We start from the raw sequence: 25,888 nt of genomic DNA on the forward strand, positions 1-25,888 counted from the left end.
TACTTTGACTTCATCGCGGACGTTGTTTTTAGGCTCAGTGCAATTATAAGGAGGTCTGCCCTGTAGCCCGCACAGTTTAGACTTTAGACTATCCTACGCTTAAGCGTAACCCTTGATAAGATGCTCCACTTCTCACCCGTCTTTGGTTCTGGCTGATCCTTAGTCCACGGAGCTAGTGCAGATGAAGCAGGAGGTTAACAAGTGAGATATTCAGGATGAGAATATGGGTCTAAATCCCTTATCTGTGTCCATGCCATACCTTTAGAAATGGCGCTATAGCGGCCTTAGCGCTGGTCTAGGTCCTTGCGTCCTATTGGGAAAAGGCAAGCGTGAGAGCTCAGAGACAATCTGGCAACGCGAGAGATACCACTGCAGAAGGTCTAAGCGGTTATTATTCTTCGATCTGAGCAGCTTTATTTTGGCATTTGCATGTATTCAGTCGTCGATAATTTGTGTCCACGTTTGCACCACACTAAAACTGGAATTTATGCTGGTTTGTGAACTTCTAGGACCACTCGGACCTTGACAAGAAAGGCACGGAGTTCTCCGTAGACAGACGCGCTTGCAAACTTACTGTCTTACCTCGGGAAGTCAATGATCGGGAGGGGAAATTGGTCTCAAATTGAACAACAGCCTTGTACAAACCAGCATAACGATCAGGATTCAGGAGTAGTCCTGGTCTCAGCTAAACCAAGGGTCAAGTAACACCGGGTACGTGGCCATCTGAGAACTCGCCAGAAGGTAAGTAATACTATCGCATAATAAATTCCTTGGTTCATATGGGGTGAGGTTGCAACAGTCGCAATTTCCACAGACTTATCCGCTGCGGTCCCATTTCCCTCCTTTTTAGGCGTCTAAAGCCAAGTACCTCGGGCTCTTCCGCTCCCAATTCTCAAAGGCTCAAAGCATGATTGGTGGCGGTTATCGCTGGCTTATCACGGACAAGCCTCGTGGGTGCGCGCGCTGCAGCAAGCTTATCAGCCGTCTTGTTTCAAATCCAATCCTCTGCATCCTCCTCCAGTCCTGCCCATGATCCCATCAATCCATACCCAGCGACATATCTGAGACTCACTTGGGCTTCTGATAAGCGAATGTTGCCACCCAAATCAGCGATTCTGCTCCCCCCTTGCTGATCTTGTCTGTTCCAGAAGCCACATGATCTTTTGTTGTGAGGGTATGGAAATGTTCAGAAGCAAGCCAGTGGCCACTGTCTGATGCAGGAGACCACGCTACCCCGGATTTGGCACATATGGCCGGCCTAATTTAGCTCCAGCCAGCCCCCAACCATTTAGTCTTGTCTTTGGTTTGCTTGAGTTTGAGTCTAACCAAGGATAGCCCAGAAGAATTGCCTTCTCTGATGTTGATCGGGGCTTAAGCGGCAAGACTGCAAGAGTTATGTAGAATTCGACCGGTCCTGGCTTTTACCCCACAGTCAGTAAATGGCAGGCAACCTGGGAAGAGGGGAGAATGTGAAAAAAACCAACTTGATTCGAGCAAAGGCGCCGTCGAGTATCCCTGAGACCTTGTGCGACCTGGACATGGGTTCGGACTCCCGGCGGGGCAATCAGACGTCGTTCCAACTTCTAATGAATTGCTGGGTTGATACTAGGGCTCCCTCGCGCTGCCATCAGTATTGGACAGCTTCTGAGCGTTCTCAGTCTCTCTGGCGCCACCAGCGCGGTGGAGCACTGCTCTCCAGAAATAAGAAAGAAGAAGCTCTGATTGCGTCGCTTTCGGGCCATGGCAACAGGAGCGCTAGTATAGCTCCATGGACTGTCTCGCCGATAACCTGCAGTCTAGGTTCATGTCTTTCATGGATGGAACCCAAGACTTTCCAACCGGCCGGTTTCCTCCAATGGGAAGCTATCATTGTCGAGTCCTTCGTTCTCACACGTGTCGAAAATCACTTTGGAATGCCCCATCCTAGAACTAACAATCGATCAGACCATGCGTTTATGAACTGGTTACCTATCAGGGTAACATCTGACAAGAGCAAATGACTTACTCTCTCTCGGTGGCGGACAGCGGGCCCCATCCCCCTCCTTGAGATATGATCTTTGAGTGGCTGAAATCATAGTAAATGAAAGTATCCAGAGATAACGTGGCGGGTTACCGTCGGCCTTGAAATAAGCACGGATATCTGGTTGGGATAGTGATAGGGAGACCTGCCGGGGGGATGGTTTCCTGTCAGTGATGGTTCTCGCCCGCGCACCACTCTCACTTCCGTATATAACGTGACCCCTGTATCTGCTTCGCGTCTGATCTTCCTCCCCCTTCCCTTCCCCTATCATCCTTCTCTGATCATCTAATTCTCTCCCCTGTCGATCGTGTATGGCAGCAGCCTGAGGTGGATCCTTCTCACGACGGCACTACTCCACTATTACTCCTTTTCTCATCCACTGCAGACATCCTGCATTGAAGAACCTCTTCAATTATCTGCCGCCAACTTCAACCGTTCGATCATCCTCTCAGGATGAAGGAGGAGAAGATCATCGAGCCCACGGTCGCCGTCAGCGACAACTCTCTGGCGGACGAGACGGCACCCGATGAGGTCCTGAAGCATCTCAGGCACATCAAGGAGCTACATCAGTGGGATCCCAATCTCCCTGACGATGTGGCCGAGGAGCTCGATGAGGCCCTGCACACGTCCGACAAGGGCGCTCGTGCTGGCGTTGCCCACGAACTTATGGAAAATTCGCCCTATATCGAGGTTCGCTCCGCTGTTCCAAACTACGATGAGGGTGGACACACAAACACAATCCGCGCCTGGACTATCGGCTTGGTGTTCGCGACCCTTGGTTCAGCTCTCAACATGCTGTTTTCTATGCGCCAGCCGTACATTGTCATCCCCTCGTACGTGATCCAGGTCGTCGCCTACCCAGTGGGGGTGGCTTGGTACAAGGTAATGCCCAGCAAGCAGTTCAAGTTCTTCGGCATCGATTGCAACCTCAACCCCGGACCGTTTAGCAAGAAGGAGCATGCTCTTATTGTCATCATGTCCAATGCTACCTTTGGTGGTGGTGCTGCTTATGCGACGGATGTGCTGCTCGCTCAGAGAGCCTTCTACAAGCAGCGTTTTAGTTGGGCTTTTGAGATTTTGATGTGCATATCTACCCAGACTCTAGGCTTTGGCTTGGCCGGTTTCTTCCATCGGTTCCTGGTCACGCCAGCCGCCATGATCTGGCCCTCTACTCTCATTAACTCCGCACTCTTTACTGCTTTGCATGATCACTCAAAGCCCGATCCACGAAAGGTCTCTGGATGGACCATTGGAAAGTACCGCCTCTTTCTGTACTGCATGATCGGATCATTCGTCTGGTACTGGTTCCCCGGATACATTGCTCCGTTCTTGAGTACCTTCGCTTTCATCACCTGGATCAAGCCCCAGAACCCGGTCATCAACCAGCTCTTTGGTGGTTGGACCGGGCTTTCCCTCATCCCCATCACGTTTGACTGGACACAGATCTCTGGTTTCAACTTCAGTCCCCTGATCTCCCCGTGGCATGCGCACATGAATACTCTGATTGGTATGGTGATATTTTTCTGGATCACCACAATGGGCGTGCACTATAGTGGTATGTGGTACGGCAAGTACTTGCCCATTAGCGACTCAGGCAGCTACGACAACACTGCCAGCCGGTACAAGGTGTCTAAAATTCTGACCTCAAATTACGAGTTTGACCAAGCCAAGTATGAACAGTATTCGCCTCTTTTCCTGTCCACCACATTCGCTCTGAACTATGGTTTGAGTTTTGCTACCATCATCGCTGTGCTCCTTCATACTGGACTCTTTCATGGGAAGGAGCTGTGGGCGCGGCTACGCAAGTTCGGTGAGGAGGAGGAAGACGTCCACGGTCGTCTCATGTCCCGATTCAAGACCGTCCCATTGTGGTGGTATGCTGTACTTTCACTGGTCATGATCGGAATGGGTCTAGGCGTTGTACTGGGCTATCCAACTCATTTGACCTGGTGGGCCTTTTTTGTCTCCTTGATCATCGCCGCTGTGTGGTTCGTGCCCATTGGTCTCGTGCAGGCGACGACCAACATTCAGATCGGACTGAACGTCATTACGGAGTTCATCATCGGTTACATGCAGCCGGGACGCCCTATGGCCATGATGTTGTTCAAGACCTACGGGTACATCACCATGTCGCAGGGCCTGTATTTCTGCCAGGACATGAAATTGGGTATGTCATTTATCAAAAACAGAAGAGTCGTCGAATTGGCACGATCATAGAGCTGACTTGAGTTCAACCTAGGCCACTACATGAAGCTCCCGCCTCGCGTGACCTTCACCGGACAGTTGGTTGCCTGTTTGTGGTCCTCGGTCGTCCAAATATGCACGATGAACTGGGCACTTGGAGCAATTAAGAACGTCTGCGACCCAAAACAGGCCAACCACTACACCTGTCCCAATGGCCGCGTATTCTTCAATGCTTCCATCATTTGGGGTGTCATCGGCCCCTCCCGCATGTTTTCTCCCGGTCAGATATATTCTGGTCTTATGTGGTTCTGGCTCGCTGGCGCCATTTTGCCCGTTGCAATCTACCTCGGTGCTCGCTACTGGCCCAAGAGTCCCATCCGGTACCTCAGCGCGCCCGTCATCTTCGGTGGTGCCGGACTGATTCCCCCCGCGACGCCGCTGAACTACCTCAGCTGGGGTATCGTAGGTCTTGTGTTCAACAGATACATCCGCAACCGTTTCCGCGGATGGTGGATGCACTACACCTACGTTTTGTCCGCAGGATTGGACGTCGGCCTGGCGCTGTGCACCATCCTGATCTTCCTCGCGCTTCAATTGACCGACACGAGTTTCCCAGATTGGTGGGGTACCAACATCGCCGCTGACACCATGGATGCCTCGGGGACGGCCATCCAGATTCCGTTGGAAGACGGCCAAACTTTCGGTCCCAAGTCCTGGTCTTGATGCCGTGCAGATTGCACGTCGGCCCAGGCATGCGACCTGTTAGATACAGGTGGAGCAGTGTCTGTCTGAGCTATGGGATGTTCGTGGGGGTTCTGTATTGTTCTTCTATGGTTTTGATGTCTTCCTGTCCGGCTGGACATGCAACCTATGTCATGATAATAATGTGATGACTTACTTACGATAATGCTTTTACGGAGCTACTTCAAGGTCATAATATTCATAATTTGACAACAACTTTCAAGTCTTATCGAGTCGGAAGTTTTGATCGCTTCGTAGGATTTGATATTTATATAATGCCCTCTGCACCAGCAGGAAGCGCTGCTGAACGGGATCATGCAGAGGAGCCAGAAGAACCCGAAAGATATCAACAATGCATAAACAACTGATCACATCGAAGAAAGTGAATCGAAGATATAGAAACATGAGAGAAGAAAGAAGAATTTTCAATACATCCAATTCATTGCATTATCGCGGGCCCTATCCAACGGTCAATTCCTCCCAAGTCATATCCTAGAATTCCACCAGCCATCACATTGCTCGACTGGTGGTGTTTAAACAGAGGCATGCGCAGTTCTCCGCTTCATCCCGACAATCAGTCCCAGAGGCTTGCGCAAGAAGCCCTCACGTGTCTGCATGGGTCCATCCTGCTGCATCTCGAACTCAAAGAGCCGGAAGATTGTGCCGGTCATGACGAGCAGTTCCATTTCGGCGACGTTGCGGCCGACGCAGGCGCGGGGGCCGGTGGAGAAGGGAATGAAAGCGGCCTTTTGGCGCGGTGTAAGGCGTGCGGGATCCCAGCGTTCGGGGACGAATTCCTCGGCGTCGGGGCCCCAGATTTCCTTGGAGCGGTGGATGGTATAGCTAGGTACGGAGACGACGTCGCCGGGGTAGAAGGTGTGGCCGGAGATGGTGATCGGGGGATTGCCGGGGGGGATCTCACGGGGAAGGCCCATGGCGGAGGTGCTGTGGATGCGCATAGTTTCCCAGATGACCCATTGCAGGCTGGAAGTGATTGTTAGCAAAATAACGAACGGGAGAGGCAATGGATGGAATGGGCGCATACTATGGAATATCTTTGACCATGGAGTGTGTGGGAACATCGACGTCGTCGGGAATAGCCTCGTCGAGAACCTTTTGGAGCTTGGGGATGACGCCGGGCGTATACATGCACCAGTAGAGGATTGCGCAGGTGGTGTTGGAGGTAGTATCTGAACCAGCGATGAGCTGGGTCAAGGCCTCGGCGGTGAGTTCCTCGCGGCCGAGCTTGTTGCCGTTGCTGTCCTTGCCTTCCATCAGGCGGGACAGGAGATCGACACGGGTGTTCTTAGCCATGACTTCTGGCTTGAGGCGCTCGTTGACACGGGCAACGGCGATACCGGCCAGGTTTTCAACGGCTTGAATGCCATCCTTGAAGAAGCGGTCTGGGAGATACTTGGCGTAGGGGATGAGTCCGGGGTGACAGCCGAGAGTAGCAGAGACCTCACCACGACGGTTGAGGACCTCGACAGCCTGGACGTAGGTGGGGGGCGAGTCAGGCGTCTTGCGCATCTCGGCAATATCCTTGCCCTTCTCGAGCATTCCAAAGGGAGCACCAAAGGCAAGGTCGCCAATGATGTCAAAAGCCAGATAGTTGAACCAGTTGAGAGCGTCGATGGTGGCATAGCCGGACCGGGGGTTACCATTGAGCTTGGCGAGCTTGGTCCACTGCTGAACGAACAGCTCGACGTTTTGGTGGATGTACTGCTCGAACTGGCCAATGGACTTCGTACTAAAGGTATGAGAGACAGTCTTGCGCTTGCGGGTATGTTCTTCACGGTCGCGAGTATTGAAAAGACCGCGACGAATCGAGACAAAGGCATCATAGAAATCGCTGTAAGGCAATAAGTCAAAGTTCGGAAGAGATCCGATGGGGATACACATACGACTTGAGAAAACCATTTCCGTGGCCGTAGATCGCCTGAATTGCATCGTCGTCCGCAATGGAGACATGTTTTGGCGCAATGCGAACCAGTTTTCCATATTTCTTGTGGGCCTCGTCCACCTTCAGGAACCGGTGACCTCTACGGGCCTGCAGGAGCAGCCAGAGGTTGCTAAATGCAGCAAAGCTCGGAGAAGGAATGTCATGTAGATGCCATGTCTGCAGGTACGGAAGAATGTAGTAAGCGGCAAGCAGACCCAGCAGGATAAAACCTGTGTTCTGCGGGGTGAGGATGTCGGTGATCATAGTGGGCCGATCCTAAATTCCAATCTGCAAAGCGGCCAGATCTGAGCAGGATTGCTTAACCATTAGTAACGACCGATGTAGATGCTGTGTTGCAATGGTCTGATAGGGCTGCAAATCAATTGCCTTGGACTAACCTTGTTGGTAGCTAGGTTGGTTGTTCCGGAGAAAGACTTTTGCGTGCCAAGAGGTGTCGTGTCAGTATATAAGGATAAACCAAGAAGCAACGGCCAGAGACTCAAGTCGATCACAAAGAGCCAGAATCTAGTCCATGGCACGCTGCTTATGATATAGTCTGCCAACAAACCGTGGCAGACACTGCAGTGATGCAGTCAGTCTATTTATGGATTGGAGGGTTGGAGCGGTTGAGGGGAAACCCCGAGGCTATCCAAGTGACGGATCTGGGGGTCGGGAGTCTGGGGATGGGCCCAAGCCGGCTACCAGCCGATCTGCGACCCCGACGCTGGCGTTTTCAACCGCTTCACCGCTCGGTTATTCTGCTTTGACTCTCGGTGCTAGTCTAGTATCAAGAGTGGGGTTGCCAATCATCCTGTCAGCAGTGGTAAAAGTGGCTAAGACAAACCTTGGTTGTGCGGAGCCATGTCTTGTAATAATTGGAGGTTTGCGATAGGTGATGGTTTGGAGGAAGAAGAACAAGTGATCGCCTGCCTGCCTGGATGCCTGATCCCAAGCGTGTCGAAGATGCAGATGATGCAGACTACTCCCAATTTATTGCAGATCTTTGCAAATTTACAACTTACAGACTTAGCCTAATAGGACTTGTAGTACTAGATGGTGTGGAGCATCTCATTCTCTATATCCAAATATGTACATGATATATCAGCGGCTCGACGGATAGGTCACATATGCTCCCTAGGGGTATGTACATCTCTATCAACGGTAAGTAGGCTGCACATTTACCATCGTTCTCCCTCTACTCGGTACAGTCCACTCTTCCTCTTTTCGGCCTCCCACCGTTCAAACCATGCTTTCATTCGATCCCGACTCTGCCGGCTACCCACATTCACAGTCGGGATTATCCGTCCTATCCGTAAGGCGCAGCAGAACATAGTCAGCTCACGGAAAGAGCTGTGTTCGCTATATGGTACCCCGTAGCACGCACTCTCCCGGGTACTCCCTCTTTGAGGTGTCAGATCGCGTGCCGAAAACGGCGTTTTCCACTGCGGTGAGTGCAACACTGTGGAGACGGGCGGGTTGTCCAGCATTCGACCTGCCGGCGGACGATAATTCCAGCCCGTCGGTCGAAAGCCTACAATGCGCGAGAAATGCGGCTTCATTGAGTCCAAGTAGTCGGCCAAGGTTTCTGCGCGAATCTCAAAAAGCGTCTGCATATGCACCTGAGCCTCAGCCGGATCATCAGTGAGTAGTGAGGATAATTCCGGGTCTTCTAAGCACGCGCACACTCGCTTCTTGGCTGGCGTGGCGTATATCTTGCTTTTTAGTGCTCGCGCGATGCCAAGACATATTCGCTCCTTGCCGATACTGTATGTCCCTATAACGACAAGCAACCGACCCTGAGCCCGCGCGGCCTGGTTCTCTGAATTGCCACGGGATCCGCTCATCGCAGAAAAGAATCGGCTCATAACATTCCCTGCACCAGAACTTCCCTTCTGCAACAGACTCTGACCAACACCTTCTTCCGGGTTCCTGTCGAGACTGACACAGAGATTCGCGCATGCTTCGATGACATCCTCCTGGCTGGGGAACGCATACTTAGGACTCATATATGTCGTGTCAAGGTAACAAACGTCAATTTTCTGTGGACGGCGTTGGCCAGTAGTAGGGTCATCTATTTCCGGACGCAATAGTGCATGTTGCACATGTGCGGGAGACGCTCGAAAGTCTCCACAATGCAAGATCCGTTGTACTCTCGCGGATGATCCGGATCCCACCTGTTTTTCGAAAAGGAAGATGGCGCTCCCAGGGCAGTGATTGGCCTCGATCATGGTGACATGCACGCCTTTCGTTCCAGGAACCTCTGTCTTCCTTTCGAACTGCAGGTCTACAACCCACTTGGGGTCAACCTTGAGTTGCTGGCGCACTAGATTGGCCGTAGCCCTGCTACAGTAGATAGGACCATGTCGCCAGGACGATGTGAGACCGATATAGTGATCACTATGGTAGTGGCTGAGAAAATAGGCGTTACAGCCTTCCACGGCACCATAGCGAAACGCATCCACGCAGATGGAAAAACCAGGAAGAATCTTGTAGAACGGACAAGTTCGTTGATAAGCCTGCTTCCCGCGAGACGCTATCTCTCCTGCTGCTGCAGTCGCCCAAGCGGCATCTTCAGCGTTTCCAGCCATAATCTCCGAGAAGGCTGATTTTGACTTTGTACCGACCGACGACAACGGGTCACGTTGAGCTGGTCGTGGGACAGCAGCCCTATCGGACCGCGATAGGGCTTGCTTCGGAGCGTTCGGGAGTGTTTCTTCTGAGTTAGCCGTAGGCTCCCCGTCGAGGCAATCGTTCACATGCAGGCTCACATCCTGCAACAAATTAGTTAGAGGTTCGAAAAATAGGAATCCCAACCCGGCATCTTACCGACTCGCTTAACCCTGATAGATCTGACTGGCATATCGGACATGCAGGACCTTCACCACCAGAACATTCGCTAACATCATTGATCCCCAAGGAATCATCCATAACAGTTGAGTCAAGGAAATCCGCGTTCTCGCCAGCATCTTCGTCTGCGTAAAATGGATCAAGTGTATCGTCGTCTAGGAAGTTATCGTCTTCTATATCGTCAAAATTCGCGAATTCATCGTCTCCTGCGTGACTCGTGGCTTCTCTTACCAATGAGGGTGCGGCGACAGCGGACGGTTGCTCTTGACGTGCCGGGTTAACATTACCACTACTTGGACATTTTTCTTCGTTTCCGGTCGTGGTCCGCTCAAAGCTCGGTACTTCCTCGTCTACCTCCTTGAATGCACCCAGATCGTCTTCGCTGTCCGATTCATCGATAAAAGGACCACTGAGTTGGCGGGTCTTAGTAGGTTTGGCCGGATGGGGAACATCGCCCTGATCAACCGCTGAGGAAGAGTCCACTTTTCTTCGCTTGACCGAGTTTCCGTTCTCATTATATCTCCCACCCTCTGGCTGTGTCACATCTTCATTTCCGTCCTCATCTCCCCAGATATCATCCGGTGTCCTCGACCTTGACTCGCGGGAGTCAGGAATACCGGTTCCCGTCTTCAACGACTTCGAACCATTCTTATCCTCCAGAAACAGACCCCCAGCCGTATTACTTGCTTGCGAGCTACCTTGTCTGCGTAATGAAACGGGGCTATTACCGCTCCCAGTCGAACGCTCGACCTTAGTTGCAAACTGCGTGATTCGAGGCTGCCGAGAGGTGGCTTGCGGGGGCCCGTCGGCTTTCTGGAAGAAACTCAACAGACTCGCATTCCGTTTCACCTGCGTTTTCTGCTTTGAGCCGGGTGGTGTCTTCGATGGAGTAAATCCTTTTCGCGCCTGGGCGCCCGCCATTGTCGATCTTCAAACGGATACTTGCAAGCACTTGGGGGAAATCGGCGGGGTCTTGCGGGCACGTCGTGGTGGCTATAACGATAGCAATTCGTTGATCTCTCGCTCAAAGGACATGCCTTCCGTATTCACATAAAAACAGGGGAAATTTCCCGTCACGCTTGTTCAGGAAACGTACAGATTCGTATCGTCATGAGTCATGAAATTGGCGGTTAAGAAGCCCAAGCAGAAGGGCGCGGCCGGCGCGGCGAATCCTGTTTTTCGCGACGCGAGGTCACGTGCGTATATGGGCTTGACTGCCGGTTTCTGTACGCTCTACGAGAGAGGTACACCATCAGATTCAACTACATTTGCTACCATTTGACGGAAAGTGTACAATAAGCATATGTGTTTCCTGGGTTAATAATCCTGCTCATTAGCTCTAATCTAGTTGGGGCTTTTCAGACGCCCTCACTTCCAAAATCTGAGAGCTATTCTAGCGTCCGATCACCATTGATATAAGCCAGCTGTCAGAAGGCCAACTGAAGCGTATAATAACCGCTCTTTCGCCCGTTGAAATCATTATTACGCCCCTCGTGTGGTATCGTATTTATCAACCACGACCTTCTGTCCAACTTGTAGCACTCGCCCGCAATCGATTCGTTCGTGCAACATAAAGTGCGATCGCATCATGAGCGATCATGCAAGAGATAATTGAGCGATATGCATCGTCATAGATGGATAGCCTCGAAGAAAAAAAGAAAATACATAATTCAATCACCGAGCTTTTCCGGCTTGGTTCGCGGCTTCTGCAGGGAGACTACCAGTTAGCATCCATCTAACGGAAATGAAACGGGTTACTCAGGATAGAAGCCCAGATTGCGGCAGTGAAGGAGAATCGCCTCAGCTGGGCAGAACCCGTGGTAGCTCAGGACGTACCTCTCCGCGTAGCGTCTTCTAAAAGACCGACATCAACCTCTGACCGGGGCAGCATGACATATCGCACCACGCTACCACGAATGAACATGTTCTTCACCGAGGAGAGGTGAGGGTATTTGTCTAAATCGAGGACGTCGACATCGTCGAGCTTAATGTTGAGGTATTGATCGACCGACTTCAAGGTTCCGCGGATACGAATGTCATTCTTGAGCTCGATGGTGACGGTCTGGTTGGTGAGGGTCTTGAAAAAACTGTAAAGCGGTAGAATGTGAGCTATAGGACCAGCCAAAAGTTGGTGATGAGCCAGTTATAGCTCTTAGTGACATACCTGAAGAAAAGCATGGTTGCGACGTTAGGGCGATGGAGGGGTAGTCGAGGGAAAAATCAAGGCGCTATCGCATTGCTTGTCAAGCTTTGTAAATGAGTGGTATATTGCCTCCCGTGTCCCTCTTTGATGAGAACCACAAACGCGAAGGGAGAAATGTCCTGAAGTTGGTGATTTGAATTTCATGTCGCATTGCGTTGGTCGGGTTGAACTCAGCAGCACCTTATCACGTGATTGATATCTGGTTTGACAGCATGACACAAAGAACATCAAGGTATTTGTCGATAGGTAACAATCAATTCGACGTGCGATTAGGGTTACAATGGAAACCTTTATCAGTAAGTCATATGGCTAGCTCTTACCGAGCGAGCGCGTCTACATCTCTGCGCTGATGTATGTACATAGCAGGTGTCATATGAATATTCAAAGATCAGATCCCGCGCTCTCCCGGACCAGGTGTATCAAACATGCGTTATAGGGAGTCCTCAATCATTATTACATTATAGACCGCCACCAGGGCAATAGGGGTATCAAACTATAAGACCGACTTGGTCTGACAAACGATAAAGCATCATCAAAGGGAGTGTAGGTCGAGAAACCAGTTCTCAGATCAAACAAAACAGTTAACCGGTTCGAAGACGCGAGGGCGGCATCTTGCGTTTCGGCTTCATCGCCCATCCAGACAGGCAGGTCCAGCCTGCGCCATTCTTGCGGCCCTCATCAAAAACGCTACCGATACCTTCGAGCAACCGGTGTCGCTCGCGACCCATCTCGACTTGCAGCTTGAGAAGCCATTGTTCCCACATCCAGCCTCCAAAGAGACCTGTCACGCTCGCGATGTCGGCCGTGCTGCCCACAGGCCCGTGTACAGCTTCGTATTCGTCGACCCAGCTCTTGACCCGAGGGTCTGGCGTCTCTCTGGGAAGTTGTGCTTTTACAGGCTCCATGCCCATAGGCAGAAACATCCATGCCCTCTTCACGCCAACAAAGCCTCCAGTTCGCAAGCGTCCAAGAAAGCTCCTTGTTGGTAACGGGTCGTATCCCCTAGTTTTGAGGTTGAACGCGAACTCAACCGAAGCAGCAGTGGCATACGGTCCTGCGCGGGAAATCTCGGCGTCCATCACGAAAAACTCCAGATAGCCCCCAGGCTTGAGGCAGCGGCGGCATTCCTGTAGGCAAAGGTCGTACTCATCTTGCGTCTCCCCGACCGGGCGCTCGTTCCTCAGCAAGGCGGGCAGTGAGCGGGCCGAGATCAGGTCGAACTTGTTGTCCGAGAACGGTAGTTTCCACAGTTGAGACACGGGAATCTGGCAATGATTAGACGGGCCTTTGACGCCATGGTTTACTGCTTGGTGCTCAGTAAACACAGTATAGACTTTAACGTTGGGATAATCGTGGGCAAGCTGCCACGCCCATTCGCACGAGGCGTGTCCGCCCAGGTCCAAAACTCTCACCCGGCGTCCTCTAGGTCTTTGAGGAGGCACGGGTTGTGCAGTCGCTGTGGAAAGACGCGTTCTGGCGGGACTGGTGACCAGGTGGCCGCCATTAAGGTACCTGAGAGCGTCCATGGCCCACATGGGCGGACGAAGCTGAGATAAGACCAATTGCTCCTTCTCCAGGATGGAAAACTGTGCCTTTTCTGCCAATACCGACGTAAGTACGGAATTGCGGGGAGCCTGTGAGAATGGACCCTTGTAGGGAGGTCGTTCGGGCCGCACCAGCTCATAATTCCCCAGCAAACAGTTGATATGCATGCTGAGTAAACCTGATCGAATTGACTGCACAGCGTCAAAGCGCGTGCTTCGATGAATGAAGCTATCTCGACGAGTCGAACGCCCAAGCACCGATTGGAAGCCTCGCCAATAGATCGAGTCTTTACTAGCCAGGGCAGACGGTGGTCGGGCTGCTTCAGATACGGACTCGGCGAAGCGGACAGACTTTTTCCGACATAACCCAGGGGCGTTCTTCTCGCAATCATCTCGAACCCCTTCGAGTGCGTCCGACTCTTCATTGTCCAAGGAGTTGACAGGATTAGTTTCGCTGAGTGCAGCAAGATAGGTCTGCTGCGCCGCCAACCAGACACTCGTCCGATCCAGACTCGACATTGCCTTTCTTTTCAGTTCCTCCTCGTAGTCTTCATCACGATCCTGGCTTTCGCAATAGGTGGCGGGTCTTGAAATCTCGTGCACTGCATCCGCTACAGGGCTCACAGGGCTGTCTTGATACCCAATGGGGAACGATGATGCCTCCGAGGGTATCTTGATTGCAGTTGGGGGTCCCTCGGGTACATAGGTCGCAGTTAATTGCTCATCGGTGCATCGCTCGGGACGTTCAATGATTTGTTCAACTACTTCTCCGTCATCGCGACCAAAGGGTAAGTTGTAGAAACTTTCCGCGATGGCAGAAGAGGGTGGCATAGCAGTTCTAGGAATCGACCAAGTGTGACGAGCTCGAGCACCAAGTGACGCAAAGAATCCTCCGGGAGAAGGTATACTGAGCCCGCTGAAGCTGTATCCGGAGAGGGCTGAGGCTGGAGTCGCATCATCGGCGCTGCGAGGACGCTCGACAGGTAGCTCGAGCTGCCACATCTCTTCGTTCTGAGCAGATGTTTCTGACCAAGGCTCCGGTGTGCCGCCCAATGGGATGTGCCTCAAAGTTGCGAGGGCATCTTCAGGGAGAAAAACACCACCATCCGACGGCAATGTAGACTGGCTGGGAATAGGCGGAAAGCTGCCGAGAACGTGTTGCCAATCTTCGTCCGGGTTCTCAATGGCTATCTCAATGCTTTGAACATCGGGGTCATTCCCATCGCTATCAATGTCCGCATGCTGACAGTCTATCATTTCCGGTCGCACCTGAACATCTGGGGCGTTCCAGTCAGTATCTGGAAGGGACTGCAAGTCCGGAGTTACTGGCTCGCTGCTATTGGAGACCTGATCCGAAGATACACTGCCATCCAAGGAGGGAGGGGCATTCAGGGCCGGTACTGTTCTCGCAAGTATGGACAGAGCAGCAGGTGAAACTGGTATCTTCGGCGGCGGCGTTGGAGGAACTGGAGAGCTCTTTGGCGCATTGTGTAATGAGGGCCACGTGGTCGATGAAGGTATTGTGAGGCTGGGGTACCGATTCCGATTCAGTGGCGAGGTAATAGGATTCCTTGTAGTGGGAGTTGTAAGGCTCGTCGGTCGGGAGCTCGAGAATGAAGTGCAATCGTCGCTCAACTCGGAGTCCTCATCCGTAACATCATACAGATCATCCAAGCTCTGCATCTGTCGCTGCCATTCCGTGTCCGAGCAAGATGACATCGTGCCTGCTGACAATGGCGAACGAAGACGATTCAGCCTTGAGAGAGAAAGGCTAGAAAGACCCGTGGTCATGAGTTTCAGCTGCGGTCCTGAGGTGGTTGAATGAAACCCAGCACCATCATTCTTGATCTTGTCCGAGTCCGGACCCTCGCTTACTTCCTCCATTATGGTATTAAGTTTCGTCCCTCGGACCTGCCGAGAGGGCGGGCATCTCGTTGAAGCCCGAGAAGCGTCAGCCATCTCGTGCTGCGGTGTTGACTGTTGATTCCCGCTATTAGATTTAACTCCTCCTTTCAATGATTATAATCCGCAGAAATGAGAGAAATCAGCCGGTACTTCTAGGGTATCTCAATCACAGGCGACGCCGATCAACGGGTCTGCCAGTATTAATAAATCAAAGGAGGATGTCAACGAATGAAGCCCAAGCTTCCAGAGCTCAAGGCACTATCACAACACGCAGAAAGGAAGAAGAGAACAACACGATTGAGGACTAGGTGCAGAACATGAGGTTGTAGCGAACGACCATGATAAATAGAACCACATACCCGGAGGCAGGCGCGGGGATCTCAGGATCTCATCATCATTTCACACTAGCAGTCACCCGTGCAGAAACTACTGCACCATCGCGCACCTTGGGACAGGGAATCCTTGAGAAAGGCTTGGTAGAAGTACCACTATTGGTGGTTGTGTAGCAGGCGCGTCGCCGATAGTAACAGCCCAGGCATCTTTGACCGAATCAGGGAGGATTTTGGAGCTATTGAACCTTGAACACACCAATTACGATGAGGATGAAGTTCAAGAGGTCTGCCCCGAAGCGCTCAAGGTGCACTTGCATATTGTTCACATGAGGAAGGGCACTGATTGGTGCAACGCAAGCGCCGAGTGGCTATGTTTAGAAGGCTTCGAGCAGACAGACAGGCAGAATGATGACTCGACAATCAATGCCTCCCTGATGAGATTGTTCCCTGATATTAATTCCTTCCGCGTGGTCTATCGCAGGCTTTCTTGCTTAAAATTCCGTTCCCCTCCATCATAGTCTGGAAGGGCGGTTAAATTCGGAGCCTTTGAGTGGTCACCACTTGGAGAACCAACGGAAATGGGAGTTCCATCACAAGCAGAGAGCCCAAGAAGACAACAACAATACTCCGGTCATTGGGCCATAATCTTAATGAAGAGCCAACGACGGATAGAAACTATCGACTTCGAGATGAAATGGCAGTCGATGTTGCATCGTGATCCTTTCCCGTGATCATTTGTTGATATGGTTAAGTCGTCAACCCTGGTTCAGGCATTCAGGCTGGCAGCCCCCCACTACGGCGGACTATAGCTACAATGTGGACTTTTGGTATTTTTACAATGATTACATGCTACCACTACCGCTACCTTATGATTGCACGCACTGCATGTATAGTATTAATATTAAATCATTATCTAGTATCGATATCGATACCATAGTATTCAACATCGAATCATCAACTAGTATGGATATCGAATCATCATCTAGTAGGAATATCGATACTATAGTATTCAATATCAAATCATCTAGTCAGGATATCGAATCATCAACTAGTCAGGAATCAGGATATCAATTTGATACCATAGTATTTGATATCGAATCATTAACTAGTATGAATATTGATACCATAGTATTCGATATCGAATCATCAACTAGTCAGGAATCAGGATGTCGATTCAATACCATAGTATTCGATATCGAATCATCAACAAAGGTAGTCAGGAATCAGGATATCGATTTGATACCATAGTATTTGATATCGAATCATCAACTAGTCAGGATATCGATTCGATGCCATAGTATTCAATTTAAATTATTATCTGGTAGGAATAGTAATACCATAGTACTATTTACATTAATATTAAATTATTATATACTAAGGTTGTGCCCTTATAGTTTAAATATATATATATATAAAGAGGGGGGTACTCACTATAAATGCAGTATATTTATAATATATATATCTTAGTATAGTACTATGGTATCGATATTCCTACTAGATGATGATTCGATATCCTGACTAGATGATGATTTGATATTGAATACTATGGTATCAATATTCATACTAGTTAATGATTCGATATCAAATACTATGGTATCGATATTCCTACTAGTTGATGATTCGATGTTGAATACTATGGTATCGAATCGATATCCATACTAGGTGATGATTTGATATCCTGACTAGATGATGATTTGATATTGAATACTATGGTAGGTCATGGTTTAATATTAATACTATGGTATTAATATCCTTAGTATATGCTGCTATCTGTGGAGGTAGTGGCAATATGTAATACAGGCAGTGAACAGTAAAAAAACTCCAAAAGTCCACATTGTAGCTATAGTCCGCCGTACCCCACGGACGGATCGACCCCACGTCCCACGTGAAGGTCACGACCCTAGCCCTTATCGTCGACCAGATTGCCATCGTCGGACTGACGTCGACCGAGAACGGGAGCGGCCTACTTGTTTAGCTAGCTAGGACTGCATCTTTCCAGAAAGCTCTCCCTGCTGTAATTCACTCTGTACAGCTTTACTTCTATTGCAATTTCCTCATATACTGCTACTACTGCATCTCCCTCTCTCAGCTGCTCTGTTTCAACTACATCTAGAAGCGGAAGAAGCCCCTCTATCACTAACCCCACCATGTCTCCTCCAGCAATCATAGCTCCCTCCATCCTGAGCGCGGATTTTGGAGTCCTGGGCAATGAGTGCTCAACAAAGATCGCGCAGGGGGCCGATTGGTTGCACATTGATATCATGGACGGTCACTTCGTCCCGAACATGACCTTTGGCGCCCCCGTTGTCACCAAGATCCGGTCCCATGTGGACCGCCCAACCCAGGCCCTTGGAAAGGGTACCTTTGACTGCCACATGATGATCATGGAGGTGAGCACAGAACGAATATACGCCAATTCGTTCAACTTCGCGAGAGAAACATGCTGACTTGCCTCGACAGCCCCATAAATGGGTCAAGGAGTTCAAATCCGCCGGATGCGATCTATACTGCTTCCACTACGAGGCCGCCATCTCCTCCATCGCCGCTACTACCCCAGAAGACAAAGAGACGACCCGTCTGACAAGCCCGAAGGACCTCATCCGCTATATCCACGACGAGGGCATGCAGGCGGGCATCGCCATCAAGCCCGACACCTCCGTCGACGTCCTGTGGGATATCCTGGAAAACAAGGATGAGAAGGAACGGCCTGATGTGAGTTTCCGCGGTCTCTACCCTCGTGCGATACACAGAGACTACTGAATTGCATACTAACGAATTACTGCTGCTGTAGATGGTTCTCGTCATGACGGTACACCCCGGTTTTGGAGGTCAGAAGTTCATGGCCTCCGAGCTTCCCAAGGTGAAGGCTCTCCGTGAGCGGTACCCGGATCTGAACATTGAGGTCGATGGTGGTTTGGGATTGGGAACGATTGACCAGGCTGCGGATGCTGGTGCCAACGTTATCGTCGCTGGTTCGGCGGTGTTTGGCGCTCAGGACCCTGCCGACGTCATTGCGAAGCTGCGCGAAGCTGTTAACAAGCGGCGCCAGACATAAACATATACCATTATTTAGAAAGATCATAACTTTTATTTTCAACATTGTTTACAATCTCACCTACATTGGTGCAGTTTCAACTTAACTTCCACACAGGCCTAGGCTGGGAGAAAATGCTTCGTAACTTGGAATCAAATAATCTAATCTGAAGCATTATCACGCATTGTATGAGACAGACGGCGAGTTAGAAATGCAACTTGGTATCATACACGAACGAATCACGCAAGGAAAATTCTTTGAGGTTGAACCATGTTCGAAGAGACTGTAACCGTGCCCTAATCTTCAACGCTCACTGTCGCTTTCAACGCATCCTTAATATCCTGTTTTTGGGTTTCCTCGCGACGACTCTTCTCATCAGGCTTGTCATCCTCGCTGTCTGACTCTTCCTCGATTGTCTCGTCCTGTCCTGCCCGCTCCGCATGTTCGTTCTTCAAAGCCGTTAATATTTCTTCGTGGCCGCCAGATATGGATTTGCGCAGGTCCTGAGCCACCTTCTCCATTTCCTCTGGGGAAGTTGCGGAGACAATGGAGCCGCGGTGATGTTGAACCAATCCTAGAGCTTCAGCATTATCAGCACGGAAATTGGCAGACGATTCTGCAGCGCACTCGGGCACCCTCAAAGGTGGACGCCCTCCAACGCCCGCAACAATTTCCGCAGGAACCACCGATCGCCGACGTACAGGTTCTTCTCCTCCTTTGTTCTGCCCGCTGCTCGAGGACTGCCCCTTCTGCTGTTCAGAATCTGCGGAGGTGTTGTCCTTCTTGCCATCTGCGCCCATGTTGCCTTTGGCCTTTGCCGCAGCTTCCTCGCCCGCCTGTCGCAAGGCAAGCGTCACTGAATCATCCTTTTTCTCTTTCGCCGGTGGGCTCTGGATTTTGATTGTGCTTTGCTTCGGGGTTGCGCTCTGTGCTGGAGGCTGTGGGGTAGCAGGGGTGACAGATCCAGTGTTTGTCTCGGAAGTTGAGACAGGATAGCTGGTGGCAGGAATGCTGTCGAAATCTTCCACACTATCAATCTGCATCCTCAGCTCACCGTACTCATTCCACTCCTCGATATCCTCTAGATCCTACATGAGCAAATCTATTAGTCACGTAGCTCCGTCGATAGCTGCGGCTACTTTCATCAGGGAATATCAGAATGACCTACACCGACAACAGTGCCAAACTTCACCAGTCCAGGCAATTTTTTACCCTTGGAACGACGACCCCACAACTTACGAGCGGCCTCATCGGTAGCCACGTCAATTGCGCGAAAGGGAATTTTGTTGGCCTTCATAATCGTCTCCAACCGTGCAGTGGCGGTGACAATGTGGGATGACCCCGCAGTGAGGGAGGTGTAGAGATAGAGAGTAGAGTCGGACATTGTTGAGGTCGCAATGTGTAAGGGAGAGAGGGGAAAGTGATGATGATACGAAAGGAGAAGTTGAGAATTCGGTATTTGGTGGTATCGAAGGAAAATGTTTCTCCTCCTTTTCTCCAAGAATCCGTTATCTCCTTTTCAGAAGCGGAGCAGGAAAGGGCCTATGACGTGGCCGGAGCCCGCAACGCCTTTGATATAATCACGTGTTTCTGTGTTGTTCGCAACAGTGACAGTTGAGCATCAACTGAGGCGAAATTACCATGGGAATTATCACAGCTGCGATAGATAAAGAAAGTAATGATCAGAAAGAAAGCGTGATGGTTCTCTTAAATATTGCCTGCGAAGGACCCAAGCTGCTTCTATCCGTAGTTCCCTCCCGAGTTAATCTCCAACGGAAACTGCGATTGTATGGGAGACCCAAATTTAAGGCGTGGCGATCTGACGTCAGGCAGACAGTTCCACCCATTTCCAGCATGATGGACGTCTTGTATCTATCCTTGGATTTTTCTTTCTGGTACACCTTATAGGCGCTCATGGTATGGATTGAAGGCGATTGTCTTAAAACAGGCACCCAGTTAGCCGTTCTGATGACCAACTGGGATCGGCCCGCCAGAAGTATATAATTTGGCTTACACATTCCATATCATTCAAATGTCAATTCTCCATTTTCAATTTGGCCTTTTGAAAATGAGTTCTGCTTTGTTTGCTACTTTACGTGATAATGTGATTTTCTGGTACCGTTGATGAGATATCCATACTTGAGTTCCGAATGCTTTCACGAACCGAAGTGATTTGCACAGGGAACTGGCTGCACGCGAGTGCCCCATAGGTCCTACAATATGACGCAATCTGTCTGATCTGCTATGGAGCGAGAACTCGGGATGCTGGAAGTTGATACATTGACGCTGCGCGGGCATAACTCGTGTTAGAATCGTTCATCGACGGCAGAGAGGCCTATGGAAATGTTACACTGTCTGAAGGAGAGGTACTCCCCTGGATATAAGACAAAGCACGAGAAAAGTTGACACCGTTAGCATCGGATAAAATGGTAACCTTCTCCGCGTTGATCCCTCCAAGATCCACTTCGCGGGGATGTATATCCGCGATGGATGCGTTGTCAAATAAACTCCTCAGTATGAACCCTTAGTCATTCGTCCGTCATGCGAAGCGGCGATGGCAGAAGAGCTATCACAGGTTTGAAGGACACCTCTCAGCATCCCATGACGGTTATAACGGCGAGTCGACAGTCGAGGGGTTTCTCGCCCTAGAGGAGTCAGGCCAAGCGAAATGCACGATGAAGTCGTAAATTTGACGTATACGCCCAAAGAAGAATTCACAGGCGTTTCAGGTGACCAGAAGAAGGCTATTTTTATAGCCGAAGGAAGGTACTTCACTCTGAAATGCTTGAGTTCGAAAAAGAGATGGCTTGATTTGAATGTTGCCTAGGTATTCATGGGCGATTGGAATATTGCTGCAACCCAATTGACCAATGAATGAAGAGCGCGAGAGAATCTGAGTAAACCGGTCGTGTAATTCCGATAATGGAAAGACCACGGTGCTTAGACAAAATCGCTACCTTCTCAAAAATGTAAATTTGCCAAAGCTCTGCGAGCTCACTCAACTCGTAGCAGATCTTTAGGGAGAGTCAGAAACCACACAACCCGACTCTCCACAGGCCCGAGCGCAAAACCCTGGACTCCCTAGCACGCTGTCACTTTGCATCACGCCCTGCTATTGCAAGGATCTTGTCTTAATGCTCAAGTCCTCGCCAGGTTGCCTCTCAATCCTCAGTTAGACGCGTCATCGATAACACAGAAGCCTGAGCCTCACCAAGAGGAGACGGGCTGAAGGGGTGTCGGTCGACACCCGACCCTGTAGATACCCATTGGGCAAACATAGAATAATGGTGCCTTGCCACTTTATATATGAAAGCGAACTTTGGGACGAGGCCTAGAGCTGAGCCATATGTCAGCCTTCCAAATCTGTCTGCCGACATAGCCTGCTAAGTTAGAGATGAACCTAGACGAAGGCGAAAGTTGACCAGTTCATCGGAGAACAGAAATCCTACACCTTATGTACTTCGCCAAAAGAAGATGGTGGTCAGACTGGGACACCAGTATAGCCAAACTAGGCGATAACTCTAGCTTATTGATATCATGTAGACGTGGAGGACTAGTTCCATGCTGTTGATGACCTGTTTAACCCTTTTTCGTTGTTGAGGCCTTCAGGCAGAAAGGTCTACTTCGGGCATTTGGCTTTGCAGATGTTCGAGCTGGAGGCTTGCTGAGGCACTTTCCAGCCCACGACATTATGAGTAAGAACTGAGTTTGTTCTTTTGTCTAACTCAGTGTCCTGATGGGGTGAGGCTTCGGTTTTGTGAACATAACGCTCGATTATCGCCTGCGCACTGCTCAGTAGTTGATTTGATTTGGGCAAGATGAGTCATAAGCCCCTGCCGCCGTGGCTTTGCCTCTCTGTGTCTGCAACGATTTCTAGCAAAATGATCATCGTATGGGCGTGTGCACATGAAACTACTATGACTGATGATGATAAGTAGCCCATAGAGTAAGTAGCCAAATGTGAAAGGGGATGCGGCGGCCTACCGATTCCCATCTACAAAGGATTTCTGATACATTTGTCTGATCTACGCCAGACGGTGGCCCCACTTGGCCAAGGAGGTCATTTCTGGCCAATGTACAGAAGGCCACCAGTGAAAGTGTGGTAGAGAAGAGCGTGACCGTCGAGCCTATTTTTGTCTATCTGTAGATAGTAGGCACTCCGTACTCCGTGGATACCCCTTGTCGATTGCGATCCTTTTCTAGATACCGACACGGGTGAGTATGTACCATGTAGCACCACTGTCAGCAACGAATTACAACGCTGTGCTACTGACTCCCTTCCTACGATTCCCCCCGATCATGGTCGTTACGCAGCCTTGAGGCCAAATCAAGGCCCACAGTGACCTCATCTACCTGGCTCGTGGCTTGGCTTTGTCCTCTATACTTTTGAGATCTGGAGGATGAAACGAAATTGCCCGGTAGCCGAGACAGTATATCCATCACAAAAGGAGAAAGACTTGTATGGTCTACAAGTCCACTTGGATAGCGGTAACTGTGATGAAAGAAAGACGATCTACTAGAGAACAAATAGTACTAAGAAGTCGGTCAAATATTGAAGTATCAAGCCCTTTTGACCGATTAGAGTAATTGCAGTCAGTTGTGGATGTTGCAAAACATCTCCGGGACGGCATACTAGTACTTCATGGAGACCTGAACCACGAAAGGGCCAGGTCACGTGTTACACGTGAGACGTTCGCTGGTCAGCATCTCCACTTAGAACCTAGCACTGTCGGTCAGTGAATAGTGGTAGGATCGCCATTTGATGTGCCCTGTCGAGAAAGAAGCGATAGATGCGACTTCGGACTTCGAGGGGCATCGTGAGCAGATACCCGGTCTCCCAGAAAGTGAAGTCGGCGACGGCCACGCTTGGCCGGGCATATGACCCTTGGGAGTCTTCCGAATGGTACCACGGGAAAGTTCCGTGGTCGGAATGGGTTTGTTTTCGCGACAGCGCAAGATGGCATCTCACCGCTGAAAAAGGCGTGGGGTGACGACAGGTAAATGATGCAAACTCAAGGGTATCGTTCGGGTTGATGGAGTTTGCTTTCTGGAGACTGCTGTGCGTTGCACGAAAGGTTCATTTGGGCAGCCAGAACAATTGATGCCTCAGGAATCAGATTCTCGTTTAAGTCAATTTTCGCTTCGTCTCTATTTTAGTTCTTTCGAGAAACAACACTTTGCCATACCGCTCCTGGCCTGACTCCACGCGCTCGAAAATACTCAGGGTATGAATACCATGTCTGACCATCGGCTAGAGCGTCACCTGAACGCGCAGTTGGACTAAGATGCCCGGCGACTGGCAGCAAGATAATGACAGATCCGGATACGGTGTAGTCTAGCAACGTGGCAGACCTCGAGTCGAAGGGTACAATCAGGTCACTTCCGGCTGGCCTGCAAACTGTGGCAGTACTACATGCTTGAAGGGTTGCTGACACCGCTAAGCCTAACTATGCTGGCTTGGAGGGTGACCAAGAACAAACTTGCCCAAAGGCTCTGGGATACTTTGCGATCTCGTTGGTACCGCTGTAGGCGCGCTCAGGGGACGAGGGAAGAATTTGCATGCGCTGAAGGCGATAGCCAGAAAGAACCATGAAAGGGAGCTCACACTTTCATCATCGTCTGTTAACACTTTGACAAGGCACATGAATCGAAGACTACACACAATGTGTCTACAAGTAATCCTGGCCACTACTACAACAAATCTTGCTGGATCTTTTGGTGCTCTCAGGACACCATAATAGTGATGAGAACCAATCACACTGATGATTGCAGCAGTGAAATGGCTTCTATTGTATTTCTTCATTTCAAGGGCTGAATCTTGAGACTTGGAGGATTGGACAATACTCCGTAATGCATCCTGTTTCCTCTCCTGCTGTCCTGGTGGCCCGGGGTTTGGTCGGCGCAATCCGTTTGGCTGCCTCACTTTTGAAAGACTCCGTGTTCACCCTGTATTTTTCGACAACAATATTTTCTGACCAGTGTCGTCACCGCTTTGGGCTTTCAAGATAGGTTAGACACTCTAGGCCTAAAAGGGACCTCATCATTGCACCATGGACAACTGGAGCGTTTCCTGGAACCCTGCGCTATGGAGTGATCAGGTACTGCTAGTTTACCTCACAGGTCACACTCCCCTTTTCTGCCGATCGAGGACGGGACAATTCACACTCCATATCTGTAGTACTCCGTACTCCGTACCCAGATCCTGCCTGAATCCATTTGACCTTAACTAGACCAAGTAAGTTAGTGCCTTAGGCTCTTGGGTACCTTGCCCTGACAGAGTAGCGATCAACTATCGACTAACTATAGTTAGAAGTTGAGCTTTCCTTCTTCTGTAACTCCCAAGCTTACCTTATCCACCTTTGGATGGCGTCCTGCTCATCGGTTGGCTTGGAGGTCTCAATGTGAAGTGACGACGTCAAACCGATATCCGCATACTAATTTGGAAAATTAAATCAGCAAAAAAAAGAAAAAATATTTGGTTTCTTCTCTAATCCAATCGTATGAAGCCAAAGAAGCCAGAAGTGTTCCAGACCTTCGATTCTGCCAAAAGTTCGTGGACTTCATCGTCAATCCCCATTGACGATTGCTGCTGATCCACCGACCATGATCCATATGATCTATCACCCAAATAGGTATCGCAGCGTGCTCCTTAGTAGTGCTCCATAATACAACCAACTAACTAGCTATCTATTATTGTTCTAGTAGTAGTAGGCTCTTTAGTTATCTCGAAAATAATCTAGATAGTTAAACCATCTATCTGACTACTCCATCCATAATCCATCCCATAACGCCCAGTTGAGCTAGCATCCCCACTCTGGTCGCTCCCCAAGTTTCAACTTCGAGATTCAGACCTTCTCTTCTGACAGATCTTCCGTCCCTTTTGACTTTTCAGAAGATTTCATTACTGCACCTCCGAGCCGTGGGGATAGCTCGCCATCAAATCAATCTTACCGTCCCATTTCTTCTTCTCATTTAAATCCCATCCTCCCCTTCGCGATCTTTCTCTCAGTCAATACCCTTTCTTTCATCTTGGCGATAACCCTCCCAACTCGGTCCTTGTATACATCTCGAGCACTCTCGCACCTTTGCCAATCCATTATTGTCTTCTCTTCCTCATAGTCACTGATCCCTCAACG

The 25,888-nt window shown here is 50.1% G+C and overlaps 7 protein-coding genes across 7 annotated transcripts; 2 read left to right on the top strand and 5 right to left on the bottom strand.

Annotated features, from left to right (window-relative positions):
- Positions 1-2,473: 2,473 nt before the first annotated feature.
- Positions 2,474-4,927, top strand: optB (small oligopeptide transporter, OPT family; the record flags this gene model as incomplete). The annotated part of the gene is made up of 2 exons (XM_043265435.1): positions 2,474-4,187; positions 4,260-4,927. The coding sequence occupies 2 exons, from the start codon at positions 2,474-2,476 to the stop codon at positions 4,925-4,927; spliced, it is 2,382 nt and encodes a 793-aa protein (XP_043121370.1).
- A 551-nt stretch (positions 4,928-5,478) lies between these two features.
- On the bottom strand, positions 5,479-7,151 carry Aspvir_000299 (cytochrome P450; the record flags this gene model as incomplete). The annotated part of the gene is made up of 3 exons (XM_043265436.1): positions 5,479-5,929; positions 5,991-6,797; positions 6,850-7,151. 3 exons carry the CDS (start codon positions 7,149-7,151, stop codon positions 5,479-5,481), a joined length of 1,560 nt encoding a protein of 519 aa, XP_043121371.1.
- Positions 7,152-8,065: 914 nt separating this feature from the next.
- On the bottom strand, positions 8,066-10,655 carry Aspvir_000300 (DNA cross-link repair protein PSO2; the record flags this gene model as incomplete). Its single annotated transcript, XM_043265437.1, has 2 exons — positions 8,066-9,658; positions 9,714-10,655. 2 exons carry the CDS (start codon positions 10,653-10,655, stop codon positions 8,066-8,068), a joined length of 2,535 nt encoding a protein of 844 aa, XP_043121372.1.
- A 749-nt stretch (positions 10,656-11,404) lies between these two features.
- Positions 11,405-11,912, bottom strand: Aspvir_000301 (Sm-like protein LSM2; the record flags this gene model as incomplete). Its single annotated transcript, XM_043265438.1, has 3 exons — positions 11,405-11,451; positions 11,571-11,821; positions 11,899-11,912. 3 exons carry the CDS (start codon positions 11,910-11,912, stop codon positions 11,405-11,407), a joined length of 312 nt encoding a protein of 103 aa, XP_043121373.1.
- A 606-nt stretch (positions 11,913-12,518) lies between these two features.
- On the bottom strand, positions 12,519-15,440 carry Aspvir_000302 (uncharacterized protein; the record flags this gene model as incomplete). The annotated part of the gene is made up of 1 exon (XM_043265439.1): positions 12,519-15,440. One exon carries the CDS (start codon positions 15,438-15,440, stop codon positions 12,519-12,521), a length of 2,922 nt encoding a protein of 973 aa, XP_043121374.1.
- Positions 15,441-17,865: 2,425 nt separating this feature from the next.
- Aspvir_000303 (ribulose-phosphate 3-epimerase RPE1) lies at positions 17,866-18,773 on the top strand (the record flags this gene model as incomplete). Its single annotated transcript, XM_043265440.1, has 3 exons — positions 17,866-18,108; positions 18,179-18,430; positions 18,510-18,773. The coding sequence occupies 3 exons, from the start codon at positions 17,866-17,868 to the stop codon at positions 18,771-18,773; spliced, it is 759 nt and encodes a 252-aa protein (XP_043121375.1).
- A 275-nt stretch (positions 18,774-19,048) lies between these two features.
- Positions 19,049-20,136, bottom strand: Aspvir_000304 (uncharacterized protein; the record flags this gene model as incomplete). The annotated part of the gene is made up of 2 exons (XM_043265441.1): positions 19,049-19,840; positions 19,921-20,136. The coding sequence occupies 2 exons, from the start codon at positions 20,134-20,136 to the stop codon at positions 19,049-19,051; spliced, it is 1,008 nt and encodes a 335-aa protein (XP_043121376.1).
- Between the last annotated feature and the right edge of the window lie 5,752 nt (positions 20,137-25,888).

The sequence above is a fragment of the Aspergillus viridinutans genome (genome assembly GCF_018404265.1).
Source record: "Aspergillus viridinutans IFM 47045 DNA, scaffold_1, whole genome shotgun sequence".
NCBI classification, from domain to species: Eukaryota; Fungi; Ascomycota; class Eurotiomycetes; order Eurotiales; family Aspergillaceae; genus Aspergillus; species Aspergillus viridinutans.